The 16,284-nt window shown below is 48.8% G+C and overlaps 1 protein-coding gene and 1 pseudogene across 1 annotated transcript in view; one reads left to right on the forward strand and one right to left on the reverse strand.

The window, feature by feature from the left end:
- SGTA (small glutamine-rich tetratricopeptide repeat (TPR)-containing, alpha) overlaps positions 1-1,407 on the forward strand; it is a 6,367-nt gene extending 4,960 nt beyond the window's left edge. The window contains exons 8-10 of the mRNA XM_006897912.1: positions 462-503; positions 732-821; positions 1,293-1,407. Of these exons, the coding sequence (XP_006897974.1) occupies positions 462-503; positions 732-821; positions 1,293-1,407 (247 nt within the window). The remainder of the gene's footprint in view (positions 1-461; positions 504-731; positions 822-1,292) is intronic.
- Positions 1,408-8,159: 6,752 nt separating this feature from the next.
- LOC102872366 lies at positions 8,160-9,125 on the reverse strand (annotated as a pseudogene).
- Between the last annotated feature and the right edge of the window lie 7,159 nt (positions 9,126-16,284).

A 16,284-nucleotide genomic window follows, 5' to 3' on the forward strand; every position in this document is an offset into this window, starting at 1 on the left:
GACTGGGGGGCACCTTGGGTGCTGGTGTGGAGGCTGTGAAAGCAGCCACGTCTGCGTCCTGAGATCCAGACACCAGCACACAGAACTGGGTGCCTCGCAGTGGTCCCCTGAGGGAGACTTGTTCTGTGAAGGGACTTCGGCAAGCCCTGTCTGACCTCCAGGGGCTGTGCAGATCCACATGGGCTCAGGGTGCAGACGGGACAAGGAAAAGGGGAGAGGCATGTGTGGGCTTTGGGCACAGTGAGAGGACAGGGTACACACAGGTGTGGGACGCGAGGGGACAGCGGGCAGTGAAGGGACACGCGTAGGCTCAGGCTGCAGGGAAGAGCCAGGCACAGATGGACTCGGCAGGGGTCCTGTGGTGTAGTGTGCACAGCTGGCCCCGAGGCGGCCTCGGGCAGAGTCTCCGTCGGCAGTGACAAGGCTGGCGGTGCCCTGTCCTCACAGACCTCTTCTGTCCTCCAGGCGTCAAACCTTATGAACAACCCCCAGGTCCAGCAGATGTAAGTGACCCCCTGCTCTCCCTCCTGCCTCAGGCCGGTCTTCGTGGGGTGTCCTTCCCTCAGCTGCCCTCATGCACGCCATCCTGTGCACTCGGGCTTTACTCGCTTTCCACCACTCAGTGCTCGTAGCATCCTTTCTCCCCTGTCACAACCAAAAACGTCCCCGTGACCCTGGGCAGCCGCTGCTGAGTGAGATGCCCACTGCTGTGCCCGGTTTCTTTCCTGCAGCATGTCTGGGATGATCTCTGGTGGTCATAACCCCTTGGGGACCCCCGGAACCAGCCCCTCCCAGAACGACCTGGCCAGCCTCATCCAGGCGTGAGTAGACCTATGGGGAAGGAGGGTGGGGTCTGGGCGGGCCCTGCCGTGTCTGTCACCTGTGAGTGCTTGAGTCTTTGGGGTCACGGCTTAGCACCTCACTGCAGAGCAGCCAGGTCTCCATGCCCCACCTTTGAGTCCTTGTGCTTTGGGGTGTCGTACTGGGGGTGAGCCCAGTGCAGCTTTGCAGTGTCCACAGCAGGGCTCGCCTGGGTGTGAAAACCTGCTTTCCCAGCAAGTGTTCAGGCAGTGAGGTGTGTCCAGGTGGGCTCTGGGCTCAGAACCTCGGCTACTGTTTATAGAATGGATATTAATCAGGGTCAGAGCTGCCCACAGCCACGTACAGGGGTCAGGGAAGTGGGAGCATGATCAGGGAACCAGGCACACGGCCGGAGGTGTGCGCTGAGGGGAGGTGGAGGAAAGGGAAGCCCCTGCTTGTCCCTCTTGGTGACCCCCACTGTGTCCCCACAGGGGCCAGCAGTTCGCCCACCACATGCAGCAACAGAACCCGGAGTTGATAGAGCAGCTGAGGAGTCAGATGCGGAGTCGGACCCCCAGTGCCAGCAACGATGACCAGCAGGAGTGACCGTCAGTGCGTGACTGGGAGCGGGCAGGGCGTGTCAGGAGGGCACCTCACATGTCCCACGGGAGCAAGGCAGAGCGTGGGGGCCCAGGCCGCCTCTCTGCCCTCACTGTCCCTCCTGGGACCAGCCTTCCCGCGACTGACCCCAGTGGGTTGGGGGGTGGTACCAGGGCTTGTGCAGAGGGACGGCCACACGGCGCTCGCCATGCCTCACCGCAAGTGCCACCAGGCACAGGACATGCGCCTCTGGTCTAGGCGTGGATGTGTGTGCCCAGGAGAACTTGGCACATGGGCCCAGGCACTGGCTTAGAGTGGACAGGAGGCCAGAGCTGCCCTGGTCAGAGACCAGGCGGTCTGAGAAAGGTCGGGGCACCAGCCCCTGGTCCCCTGGATGTCAGACCCGCCCTCCGCAGGTTCTCCTGTGACCCTCTTCACAACATGCGCCGATCTGGCAATTTCTTCACCATTCAGTGACACAGGTGGCATCTGAAGGCCCTGTCACCATCCCTCCCTGCTCCCTCGGCCACCCGCCTGACCTTCTTGCTAGATCCTCCTCGTCTGAACCACTGTGGGGGGCAGTTCTTCCAGGAGTGCGGTGCTCCCTGAGGACCGCCGCTCCTGCTGGTGACGCCAGGCTTCGGTGTACAGAGACCTCGGGGCGTCTTTGGTTTAAGGTGTAAAGGTGAACCTAGGGTGCTGGGTGCAGGGTTCTTCTGGCCTCTGTGGCCCCAGGAATTCAGGACTCTGAGAATGTCATGAAGGAGTTAGCGCCCACCGCCGCTGCCCAGCTGTCTGGTCTCCAGGTGGAGCTGGGACATGCGCAGAGGTTGCCGGCCGGTGCCCAGCTCCCCTAGTCTCTGGACAGGGCAGTGGCGGACATGCACAGAAGTTACCAGCCGCTGCCCAGCTCCCCCAGTCCCGGGCAGTGGAGTGGTCTTGGCTCAGAGGCTGCTGACCACATAGTTCGTGTTCTCCACTTGCTCCTGGACCTCCAGAGGGTCGTTGGGCTGAGTCTGCAGAAGTCAAGGCTGTTGCCTGAGTCACATTTGAGGCTGAGCGCACTGTTTACACCTTCTCCCTCTTCCTTCTGGAAGGTTCTCCATGCTCCCTCTTCCACTGACGTGACTGCCGCCTTGGTCCTAACCGCATCTGTCTCTGTCTGCGGCCACCAAGCAAGAACGCGTCTGTCCCTGCAGACCCGATGTCCACTTCTCCAGGCAGATGCCCGAGAGGGGAGCACAATTGGACTTGCATGTGCTGACCGTTTCTCCATTTCCCCGCCCCCCCACCCCCATGTCCTCTTCCCGCCTCCCTGGGACACGCCGAACCCGCCCAGCTGTGAGCGCAGACCAGCAGTCCGGCCCCGCCCAGTCACCAGGTCTTTTCTAGACTCCCGGGGGCCTTTCCTCCCAGGGGCCAGGTTTTCTGCTCAGAACACCCGCAGCGCGCCCATGAGAACTCTTTTATCACCCCCTCCTGCCTTCCACTGTTTTTAAAATCTTGCCCAACTCAGTTTGGGGCCGCCTCCGCTGGTCCCCTGAGAGCCCATTGCCACCTGGTGCCCCGGCCCACTGTGTCTGTGCCCCCTGTCAGTGCCTCCTGGTGGTGTGTGTCCCCGCACCTCTCGGAACATCAGGACCATGAGCCGCGACTTCCCGGCCTGAGCTGTTGACGGACTCTCGTCGGGCTCCTTCGCCAGTCCTGACGGCAGATGCCCACTGCTGCCCTGGGCACTGAGTCCCACCTTGCCATTTCTGCCACCTGCTGTGGGGACTGGGCACACGCCTCTGTGGGTTCCCTTTCTCTTCGGGGCCAGCAAGTGAGCAGCCGCCCTGAGCCATTTCCGCAGAGAGTGGACAGCTGTGACCTCTGGGCATGGTGGGGCGTGGCTGGGGCTGCAGGGTTTCGCTTTCCAGAACATTCTGCTTGGCTCTTAATGGAACAGTGAAGAATGAGAAGCTGAGTGGGTTTCCTGGGCTCCCCAGATGCAGGCTGGTCGCGGGGTATTTGTGCTAGGTAAAGAGTAGGCAGGCAGGCCGCCGTTGGCCCCGGCCACACGTCAGGCCAGAAGGGGCGGAGAGTGATGTGTGGGAATAAATAGACATTGTGACATTGATAGCTGTCTCCAAGTGACCCTGTCAGCGGCACCGTGACACCGACCTAGGACCTCAGAAACCCTACCTGTGGCTCCAGGAAGCCAGCTTCCTCAGTGCCTGACCTGGTGACTCCCAGCCCTTCCTGGGACAGTGGGACTGAGGCAGGCTGCCCCCCTGATGACAGGCTCCACGTGTGTGACGTGGTCTTGGCATCCCCCCTCCTAGAAAGCACCCTTAGGAGTGCTTCCCACAGGACAGGTGACGGGTGCCCTGCTGTCCTGTAGATTTAGTTTACAATTCAAAAGCCTTACCTTTCCTGTCTCCTTATTCGTGGTCCAGCTCTCCCATGTGTGTGAAGAACTTGAACACACCACAGCTAAGTCAGGTACACCCTAGTCTTCAGGTGATAACACACTAGTGGCCTTGGATGGGTGTCTTAGGAGAAACTCAGACCTCGCCTAGCTCACTCCACCTGGAGCCAGCCCATGCTGAGGTCACCTCAGTGCCCACCATGTCATCTCTACGTGAAGAGGGAAGGCTGACTAAAGCCCGGGGTCCCACCTGCATCGTGCTGTCTGCAGGGGACACTGGGCCACGTCTGGGCCCATGTGAGTGTCCTGATGGGATGTTGCTGGCTTCCAGGGGCCCACGCAGAGAGCCGTCGGGCCTGTGTCAGTGTTAACCTGGAAGCAGTGGAATTGTGTTCCTGCTTACCGTCTGTCAGCATAAACCCCTCAGAGTCAAGATGGTATCATGGGGCTTGGGGGTGTACCACAGCTTCTGACCCCTCCTCCCCACTCTGTGGATCTTGTCTTGGGATGTCAAGTCAGGATGGGGTGACCGCTGTCCTCAGAATCACAGGAGAATAAACGTGTCCTCTAGAATTGCCCAGATTCTGCCACATCCTCTTGGCAGCCCTCGGAGAGGCATTCCACTTCTTCCCTCTGACGCGTCCATCCTGGGAAAGCCAACACTGCCCTCCATGTGGACATCGAGCCAGAGGAGTGTTTGTGAACAGCCGGAGGGAAGGGAGGAAGAAGAAAAATAGAAGTAGCTGTCAGCCTTTGATCCTAGAGCCTGTGCCTCGTCTGTGCGTTAGATGAGACGTGTGTCACAGATAATTGCTGTTCTGTCCCACGCGAGTTAGAAATAGGATATTCCTGGATATTGCTGTCAGAGGAGCACACAGAAGAAATCTGACAATTCAATGTGGGTTTAGTACAAGTCGTGACTCGCAAAGATCTCTTAGAGAGTTGACGTTTGAGCAGCAGCTGCAGCTGTCAATAGAATGAGATGAGAACACTGGACATGCTTGGTGGTAAACCACAGGCTGGAAGTTCAAGTGCACTGTGAGGTGCATCAGTGCCTGAAAAAACCCTACAGAGCCTGGAGCTGAGCCGTCATCCTCCCCGCCCCCAAGGTTCAGCTTCAAGCCAAACAATACACATGCCTGGTCCAAGCCATGCTCTTTCAGTTGTTTTGTATGTATCTGAAAGTTGGCCAGTGAATAAGGAAGATGGAAGAAGAATCGATGCCTTTGAATTGTGTTGGCAAAGACTATTGAATATATCTTGGACTACAGAGAGTCACTGTACCAAAAAGAATTGACTGACACAGAAGAATTTCTGTGAAACAGCATATGATCAAGAGGCAATAGTGAAAAGGAAGGAAGTTCAAGCTGCTCGGAAGGAATTGGCAAAGAACAAGGCCTACAGGAATTAATGGCGTACCATTGACGTATTACAACAAACAGATGCTGTCCTGGACATGCTCACCACATTATGCCAAGAAATCTGGAGGACAACTACCTGGCCAACTGGAAGAGATCCGTATTTATTCCTTTCCCAAAAAAAAGGTGATCCCATAGAGTGGAAACTATCAAACATTAACACTAATATCACACTTAAGCAAAATCTGGCTGAAGATTGTGTAAAAAAAAAAAAATGACAGGAACAATACATTAACAGAGTTACCAGAAGTACAAGCTGGGTTTAGAAGAGGTCATGGCATTAGAGACATTGCCAATGTCAGATAAATCTTGGCTGAAAGCAAGGTACCAGAGGAATGTCTGTCTGTGCTTCGTTGACTATGCAAAGGCATTTGACTATGTGGATCACAACAAACTGTGGCTAGCCTTGAGGAGAATGGGAATCCCAGAACACTTGACTGTGCTTATGCGAAACCTATAGGAGGCAGTCATCATAAGAGAGCAGGGAAACACTACATGGTTCAAAATTGGGAAAGGAGTGTGTCAGGATGTGTCCTGTCTTCATACCCTTTCAGTCTGTACGCAGAACAGATCACTCGAGAGGTTGGGCTTTGTGAGGAGGAGTGTGGCATCAGGATTGGAGGAAGACTCATCATCAACCTGCATTATGCAGATGATACAACTTGGCTTGCTGAAACTGAGGAGGACCTGAAGTGCTTGCTGCAGAAGGTCAAGGACTGTAGTCTTCAATATGGATTGAAACTCAACATCAAGAAGACAAACATTTTCACCACTGGGCCAATTGGCAGCACTATGATGGATGGAGAAGAGATTGAGTTTGTTAACAATTTCAACTTGCTCAGCTCCACTGTCAACATGTTTGGCACCAGCAGTCAGGAAATTAGAAGGTGAATTGCATTGGGAAGTCTGCTGCTGTCAGGACCTCTCCAGAGTGCTGAAGAGCATTGATATCAGTCTAAAGACTAAGGCCATGGTCTTCACAAATACATGCTATGCATCACATCAGAGAGCTGGACAATGACTATGGATGACAGAAGAATCATTGAGGCCTTTGAGTTGTAGTGCTGGAGAAGAGTATTGAACATACTGTGGACAGCCAGGAGAACAAATAAGTCTGTCTTGGAGAGGGTGGAACCATTTTTTTTTCCTTGGAGGCAAGGATTTTGAAGCTCTGTCACATACTCTGAGCACGTAGCCCGGAGAGACGAGTCCCTAGAGAAGGACATGTTTGTAAGTTTCGAGGGGACCGCGCAGGAGAGGAAGACCCCAGGAAATGGATTGACACAATAATTGGGGCAATGGGATTAGGTGTGTTGGAGTCAGTGAGACTGGCTCAGGATAGGACAGAGAAGGGTCACTATGAGTTGCAGGCAACTTGATGGAACACAATAAAAACATATCAAAAGGATGTCTTTTTTTATTGATTATGCAAAGGCATTTGACTTGATGGATCATAACAAATTATGGCTAACACTGAGAACCCCAGAACCCTAATTTTTGCTCATATGAAGTCTACACCTAGATTAAGAAACCGTTGTTTGAACAGAGAAAGGGAATACTGCATAGTTTAAATGCAAAGATAAGTGTATGTCAAGATTGTACCCTCTCTCCAAACCTGTCCACTCTGTACACTGGAAGCTGGACTCTATGAAGAAGTATGTGGGATCAGGATTAGAGATTGGTCAACAACCACCCTTTTTTGTGGAGAATGAGGACTTGAAATGCTTGCTGCAGAAGATCAAAGAGTATCGTCTTCAGTATGAGTTGGATCTCAAAATCAAGAAGACGAAGGTCTTCACCACTAGGGCCAATAAGCAACATCATGATATATGGGGGAAAGATTGAAATTGTGAACTATTTCATTTTACTTGGAGCCACAGTCAATACCCAGGGTACCAACATTTGGGAGATCAGATTTATTGCACCGGAAAAGTCAGAGACCTCTCCAAATTACTGAAGTGAGCACAGGTGTGAGTTTGAAGATGTGCTTGATTTAGACCATGGTCTTTTGGGGTTTTCTTAATCGAAACTTTTTATGCAGAGAAGCTGTGCTGCAATCTCAAAGGCAGGAGGTTAAAAATCCACCAGCTGCTCTGCGGGAGAAGGATTGGCGTTCTCCACCAGTGCAGTTAACTGCCTCTGAAAACCGGCCAGGGGGTCAGCTATGGGTTGGGTCTGACATGACGGTACAGAGCAACCACGTACCTGCTTAGTCTTTTTACTTAGCTGCGTATGAAGGCCCAGTTAACCACCTCATTAGATTGGTCAAGGCAAGACGCTTGAGCTACACAACAGGGTTTAAAAAGCAGTTGGCCTTTTGGTAGCTGGGAATCAGACACATCCATACACACACAGAGGTACTCTGGATGTAGGGTTTTCCTTCATAATCTAATAGAATGCACCGTTCACATCTGTCATATCCTGAAATCTATATACATTGGACATGGCCATATGAGAGATATCTGATAAATTCTTGGAATTTGGGAACTACAGTGTCATCTCCCCTAAGACCAAGTTTCAACTGTGTTTTTTTTTAAAACGCAAAACATATAAAATTACAACAGATTTAACAAATATTTGGGGGCAGGAAATTCAAGCCATAACTCAATTTCCTAGTTTTTCTAATACAATTTTCTGAAAACATTACAAGTAATAATATTTACATTTAAAACTATTAACTGGCTGAATTGAAAAGACACTTATCCAGTATTTTTGCACTCCACGGGTGTGCATAATTCCAAAGTGCCAGCGCTGAAAAGCCATCTTGCATTGACATTTTCCAGAAGGTACAACGAGGAGCCGCCCAAGAAAGCCTCTGGTCCGTACTAACAGGGCTGCCTTCATAATGAAGCCGGCCTTCCTAATGTCAGTCACGTTGCTCTTGCAAAAATCCCTTCATGTAAAAGAGGGCCCAGTGCTGTTACGTTGGGCTATGACTTTTGAGGTGGGAGTGAATCCATAGTCACGTTGAGCTTCATTTCATTGTCAAGAATTTGAACAAGCTGTTGCGTGGGTGGAAAGTGACCAGATCCCAGCTTCAACCACACAGGTTCGTCATTTAAAGTTCCCGCAAATGTTCCTGTTGACATACACTGATTCTCAATCATGTCGCTCAAGAAAAAACACCCGTCATACATGGATAGACCTTACTGAGCCCCCTGCCAGATGATGGGAGCTTGCGTAACAAAGCAAAAGGATCCTTGCCAACAATTGTTAAGTGTCGCGCATGCGCAGGCGACTCATAGCAACCCTGTGAAGGAGAGTCCTCAATGCTTGGGTGCCTTTCATCCTCTCTCCAGGTTCATAGGGTTTCCGGAGGCAAGCTATTACGGAAGTGGACGCCACTCCTCCTTCCAGGCTTGTTTTAATTGGGGAGCTCCACCCCACTCTCTGTCCACATTAGGTAACCAGCCATTAACGCATTTGACACACATCAGTGTCACAGTGTTCAGCCTCACAGCAACCAAAAGTGAGCATTGTACGGCAACTTGTACACCAGGGCTACACCACCTAGAGGAATGTCTGAACAAAAACAAAGAAAGGGAGGCCCGAGGGCCCCAGATTAAAAGTCACCCACCTTCGGCTTGGTAGCATCTCTTTCTGTCCATTGGGCCAGCTGATCTCTCTCTCTATGTTGATGTTATTTGCCAACAATTAGTAAGCCTATTAATACTAGTTTGAAGACTGACAAGAAAGATACTATGTGTCTATATGTTGGTTGAGGGAGGTAATTCTCTTCTTCAATGTAAATGTCTGGGTACCAGTGGTTAATAACCTGCACGCCCACCTACCCTGTAGCCCCAGAAAACACAAATCTGTAGCAGCAGCCCCGCGGCATACTGCATCGTTAATCGCTTGCTGGGCACGCCACCCAGGTTGGCTGGGGCCTCGCTCCAGACCAGTGTCAAGCGGCAGAAGCCTCATCTTAAAGAGCCAGGCACCCTGGCCGCTCTCACACTGCTCAGCCATGGTTTTTTCAGTCACTTGCTCTGCATCTGAGAGCTGGACAGTGAACCAGGATGACGGGAGAATGGATACCTTTGAGCTGTGGTGTTGGAGAAGAGCACTGACCCTCCCAGCCACTGTCCAAGAGCAAATGAATACTCTTGGACAGAGGGCAGCCAGAGTGCTCTTCGCAGGCAAGGATGACCAAGCTCCGTCTCACATACCTTGGGTGTGTTGTGAGGAAGGGCTGTTTACAGCCTCTGAAAACCTGCTGGAGAGGCAGCTGTGAGTTTTTTCTGTCTTCACGGCATATTACAATAAGCTCAGAAGGCAGGAACACTAGAAGGATGAATGGAAATGGGAAACATGGAGGAAATGGGATGGTGCTGTTCCAACGTGGGCATTGCCACCCCGAAATGAAATAACATTTGTATAAATTGTTGAATGGGAAGCTAATTTGCTCTGTAAATGTTCACCCAGATCACACTTAAGTTAGATAAATGTGACAAAGGAACAAACAGATGTCTCTTCGGTTTATTTTGCCACCAGAAAAAAAAAAGTTTCGTTCCTTGGCCCTCAAGTGTCCTATCTTTATAGAAAATATTCGACCCCAAATTGCATAAACTGAAAACTCAAAAGCCTGTAAAATCTCTTCTTGAAACAAGTGTTCTGTGGACAGGGACGGGTTACCTGATATGCAAGTGTGCTCAGGATTAACTGGGCATTTTTTTTTTTTGCAGATCTGTAGAGAAAGACCTGTACTTGAATGTCAAAGGTGCGCAACCACCGCTATTAAAGCCACGGGCACCTTCTCCCTGGCTCCAAACCTGCTCCTATGTGGTGGGGAGATGATGCGGTCACACGGTTTGCCGCCAGGTGGCGCTGCAGAGCATCTGCTTTTGCTAAAGGTGCTGGTTTCACCTTCAGGTGCAGAGTCCACATGAGAAGGGCTGAGCTCCACTCGAAGGCCGTCAACAGCAAGGACATCGTGTGACACTATCAGACTGGTGCTGGTGAAGGACATCCGACTTGACCAGACCACTGCCCTCAAGGTCTTTACAAGGTCCCCAAGTCTGCGCTTTTTACAAAAACTGACCCCCAGCCCAACGCCTTGACCACAGAGCCACATGAGCTCTTCAGGACACTGTGGTGAAATTGTTGTTGTTGTTGACGTCAGGCGCCATCAAGTCAACTACAACTCGTAGTGACCCAATGAACAACACATCTGCACCTTGCCCTGTCCTGCCTCAGTCATGATCTCCATCATGGTCAAGGTCACTGCTTTATTCACTGTCTCAATCCATCTTGTTGAAGGTCTTCTGTTTGCCTGACCGTGTACCTTTCTCAGCATGATGTCTTCTCCCAAGGACGGCCCCTGCTGACAGTGTGCCCGAAAGTAGGTGTAATAGCTGCTGTGTGCCATCAAGTCCAAACCAACGCCGAGCTGACCCTCCGGTGGGTTTTCAGAGGCCATAAATCACACGGGAGGAGACAGCCAAGCCTTCTCCCATGGACCAGCTAGTGGATTCGAACAGCAGACCTTTGGGATTAAAGCTCAGCTTCTTACCACTAGGCCACCAGAGCTGGGGAAATGGATTGGCACAGTGACTGACGAGGGGTTCAAGGCCAGGCGTGACTGTGAGGATGGAGCGGTGCTTCATTCAGTTGATCCAGAGACAGCTTGATGGTGTCTCCCCCATTCTCCAGCTTCCCTCCACCCCATTGTTGGTATGCTAACACTGGGGCTGTGAGTCAGGAGCACGTAAATGAACTGCTGCTGGGGCTTCTCAGGCCCCCAGGCAGCCCCTGATCTGCTTTCTGCTCTGGGGCGCTGAGGGGCTGTGCTGTTCTTACTCTCTCTGGCCCTTTCAGAGTGATGTTCACAGCCTTGTATTTTGTCCTGTTTCTCCTCTTTAGACAACCTTCGAGTTGGTTTTCAGAGGCTGTAAATGCACAGGAGACTGCTCCATCTGTGCTGCTGGAGGATGTGGACTGCAGAGCAATGCGACAGTCTCCCCGAGCGTGCTCCACCCACGGCTCTTCCTCTTCTAAGTTCATGTACATCAGTTTGTCCATTTCACTCCTTTTTTTATTATTGACACTTTAAGACATTTTTCCAAGAGAAACATACGAACATGAAAGTACACAAAGAAGAAGCAGGTAGCTCAACAACAGTTGTGTGTGTATTTTAATATTTACTTTTAACAATTCTGTCTCATTTATTTTAAAAATAGTATTTTGTTGTGTTTGGGAGCAGGATTACCCAGCAGTTTAGGTCTCATTCAACAATTTCTCCACGAATTGTTGGTGGCAAGTCTTACTTCAATCTTCTCATTGTTTCTGTTCTGATTGTCCTGTTTTGGTTAATCTAGTTTCCCCACCCTATTACATACAAGTCACAGGTTTGTTTTAAAGTCATTGTTGAATGTTTACTCTTAGGTTATATTTTTTTTAAATTATTTTGTGTGTACCATCAAATCAGATCTGACTGGTACAGGAGATAGTCCCTCCGTCTTCAGCAGAGCATCTGATGGATTTGAACCGTACATCTCTGGAATTGCAGTGTAGCTTCTTGCCACTAGGCCAACAGAGCTCGCCAGGTTATATTTTTAAGAGGACACAGGATTTAGAGATGACATTTGCTGGTTTTAGATGACATTTGCTGTTTTTAGACCAATCTGTTCTTTAACTGCAAGATGACCTCAGGGGTGAGGTCAAGATTGAGAGATTATCCAGGGTCAGAGCTCCATAGAGTCCTCCAGTCTCAGCCAGTTTTGAAGGTAGATTTTTTTAAAATGTCTTTGCATTTTAGATCTTTACATTTTTATTGTAATAATATTTACATTAAAATATTTTATGAAACAATGAATGGATGGAAATCCAATATCTCTGTAAATGTTCATTGAAATTAATAAAACAAAATTTTAAAAAGGTATTTTGATAAAATAGATCTTTGCATTTTTAAAAATGAATTTTGAGGCTCTGTTCACATTTCCCTCCCATTCCGTCAGGGCTCTCTACCTGATTAGAATGGTCACTGGACACTGTCTGGTTCTGTTGGCTTTGGGTTCTCAGGGTAGGGATTCCTGTCGACCGACCCTCTGTCCTCTGGATCAGTTTCCTCTTTGAGTGTTTGTTGTCCTTTGCTTTGGAAAAGTAGAGACAAAGAATTGCATCTGAAATGGCCATTCACACGCTTTTTAAAACAAACACTGCTCACCAAAGTAGGACATAGAACAGAACTTTGTGAATTATGCGATACCAAGTGACTGAGCTGTCCACTGGGGCCAGAGTCCTAAATACACCCAAAAACCCAATATCACCAGCTATTGGTGTCTTTAAAAAGTATCTGTGTACCTCAGCAACAATAGCAAAGTTCAACAGAGCAGCAAACAACAAATACTGGCACGACTGTAGAGCGATTGGAAAACTTATTTGCTGCTGGTGGGAGTGGAAAATGGTTCAACCACTATGGAAAGCAGTCTGGTGCTTTCTCAAAGAGATGGAAGTAGAAATACCATTTGACCCAGCAATTCTACTGCTGGGAATATACCCTAAAGAAACCAGAGCTGCCACCCAATCAGATATATGCACATCCATGTTTATTGCTGCATTATTCACAATAGCAAAGAGATGGAAGCAACCCAAGTGCCCATCGACAAAAAAATGTATAGAAAAACGATGGTACATTCACACAATGGAATACTATACAGCACTGCAAAACAGTGAACTCATAAAACATTACACAACATGGTGACCCTGGAGGACACTATGCTGAGTGAAACATCTCAGTCACAAAAGGACAAATACTGCATAACACCACTCTTATAAAGCAAGACTGACATGAAGGGTAGAGAGAAGAATAGGAAAAGAGGAGACAGATAATGAACACTGCATTGGAAGAGATGAAGGAAAGAACTGTTTAAAAAGAATATATGATTAGGTGTTATATGGAAGACAACGGTTCAAAATAAGAGGTACCTTGCAAAGTGGGCTGGGGGAGGGGTGAGGTGGAGGAAGGAAATGGTGCAACAATGAATACATATTTTTTAAAAAGTGAACTTGGGGAGGGGGAAGGAAGGAGGCAGGAGGTAAATGAATGTGCAACAATGAATGAAAATTCAACTTTTCTCTAAACTTTCATTAAAATAACAATTTAAAAATTTTGTTTAAAAAGTACATGCATCTTGTATGCTTTATGATTATTTGTGAGTGTATGTGTGTACAGTCACAGATACAGACACATGCACACCCATCTACATGCGCACACACAGTGTTATCACTGGGCTGTCGACTCAAAGGATGGTGGTTCAAATCCATCAGCTGCTCCTAAGGAAAAAGATGGAGGAATCTCTTCCTGAAACAATTCACACTGTTGGAGAGAAGAGGGGGAAAAAGAAAGATGTATAGAACCAGTTAGACAAATAGATCACGTGACCGACCCTAAATCTCCACAGCCTGAGGCCTGGAAGGGCCAGATGGTGCCCAGCCTCCACTGCTGACTGCTCAAAAGGGGACCACAGTGGGAGGCCTGGGCAGAAAAGACAATGTGCATCAAAACTCAGAATCACAAGGGTTCCCAGGCTTGCTGTTCTAACAGACTAGAGGAACCCCAGAGCCTGGGGTCCTTACAGAACTAGAGGAACCCCAGAGCCTGGGGTCCTTACAGAGACTAGAGGAACCCCAGAGCCTGGGGTCCTTACAGAACTAGAGGAATCCCAGAGCCTGGGGTCCTTCCAGAGACTAGAGGAACCACATATCCTGGGGTCCCTGGTCATCCTTTGAATGTGAAACTAATTCTTATTACTCATCATTCAGCCCAATAACGGGCTCGTGAGGTAAATAGACATCCTGCAGCCTCAAGGTAGACTGTGGGGTTCCCTCCTGTACCGCGCTGCTGAAAGTAAGGACAGCTTGAAGTGCTTGCTGTGGAAGAGGAAAGGGTCCAGCCTTCAATATGGATTACATCTCAACATCAAGAAGACAGATATCCTCACCACCGGACCAATTGGCAAAATTATGATAGATGGAGAAAAGATTGAAATTGTCAGCCTCTTCATCTTACTTGGATCCACAATCAACACCCTTGGTACCAACACTTAGAAGATCAGGAGCCATACTGTATTGGGAAAGTTTGCAGTCAGGGATCTCTCCAAATTGTTGAAGAGCAATGATGTCAGTTTGAAGACTAAGGTGTCATAATCTTCAGGCCATGGTCTTTTCAGTCATTTCCTATGTGTCTGAGAGCTGGACAGTGAATAAGAATGACAGAAGAAAAATTGATGCCCTTGAGATGTGATGTTGGAGAAGAGTCCTGAATATCCCAAAGGTTTAAAAAAAAACAAAATACACACACACAAAACAACACACACACACACACACGAAAAAAACACACACACACACAAAACAAACAAACAAACAAACAAACAAACAAACCAAAGAGATATCTTGGAGAGGGTGCAGTCAGAGTGCTCCTTGAAGGCAAATATGACAGAACTTCACCTCATATATTTCCTTGGAGCAGGCCATCATGCTTGGAAAGACAGAGGGTCAGCAAAGGAGAAGTTTTTCAACCAGATGGGTTATACAATGACTGCGGCAGTGGATGCAAGTGTAGCAGGGAGGATGAGGAGGGACAGGACAGGACAGGGTTCGTGCTTGTTGTTCACAGGGTCCCTGTGAGATGGCCTCAATTCGACAGCACCTAACAAAGTTGCACTGAGTCAATTCTAACCCATGGCGACCCTCCCTCAGGTTTCTGAGACTAAACCTTTCTGGAGGGAGTCTGCACATCGTCTTCCTCCAGAGTAGCTGGTGGATTTGAACCGCTGATCAGTACTTAGCAGTCTAATGCATTATGAACTGTGCCACCGGGGCGCCTTGCAACCTTGTAGAGTTGGCAAAATAGTCTTTCAAAATAGAATACAATAAAAAAATGATTACAAAACACACCAACCATAACATTTTAAAAAGCAATAAAACTCATCGATATGAAAATAAAAACACCATTAAAAGAAAGGGTGAAGATGAATAACAATATCGTGTGCAAACGCGTTTGCCATTCTGTCGGACCAAATGTCTATTTATGTAACTCCTGCAAAAATCAATGAGGAAAAGATCAATAACCCATTTTTTAAAAAATGAGCAGAACACTAACAGGTATTTAAAATCCCGATTGACCCACTGCCTCTGGGATCACTTCTCAGCAGAGTAACAGAAGGGCTATAAAGTGGACAGTAAACCAGGAGGAACACGCTGTCCCGGTCCAGGCCCAGGAGACAGCAGGGAGGTGTTTCCCCAAAACAAAGCTCAGATGGCAGGACCGGGGGTGGGGTGGGGGCAGGGAATGAGGGACAAATAGAAATGGGGAGCCCAGAGCAGAAGGGGAAGACTGTTACATTGAGGAGGCTGCTGTCAATATGACCAAATGTCACCAGACTAAATGTGTGGACGTTGTTGAGTGGGACTAGCAAGCTCTGGTTGAAGGGGAGAACAAATGTGTTTAGTAAACTTGCCTAAACTACAATAAATAGGGATTTTTAAATTTTATTTTATTCTTTTTTGTGTGTGTACTGTCAAATCAGATCTGACTGGTACTGGAGGAGATTGTCTCTCCTTCTGCAGCAGAGCATCTGGTGGATTTGAACCAACAAATAGTTTTTATAAAGCAGCAATACCATCTGCACCAGGATAGGGTTGGCCAATAACCAATATGTATCTAAAAAGGGTCAATTTCATTAGCCCTCAGGTGAGGATTAGTTAAAACCATCCTTGTATGTCAACAGTCATTCACTAGAATGGCTGCAAGGAGCTGTCGTGGTGTAGCTAAGAATTTGGTTGAGAGGTCAGAGGTTTGAACCGTCAGCTTTTCCTCAGGGGAGGATGAGGTCATCTGCTCCTGAAACATTACAGCCTGGAAGCCCACAGGCAGTTCTGCTCTGTCCCTTCATCATGGCTCTGAGTCAAAGGTGATACATCTTCAAGGATATGAACATGTACGGCTAAGCACAATTAATACAGTGCATCTAAATTCCAAAATCAATCTCCATAATAGTCTATGTGTTTCCTACTGCCAAAGGGGCCCTTTAGAGTAGTGAGAGAAGATCTTCA

Source organism: Elephantulus edwardii, unplaced genomic scaffold (assembly GCF_000299155.1).
Source record: "Elephantulus edwardii isolate Elephantulus edwardi_28Jun2011 unplaced genomic scaffold, EleEdw1.0 scaffold00217, whole genome shotgun sequence".
Classification (NCBI taxonomy): domain Eukaryota; kingdom Metazoa; phylum Chordata; class Mammalia; order Macroscelidea; family Macroscelididae; genus Elephantulus; species Elephantulus edwardii.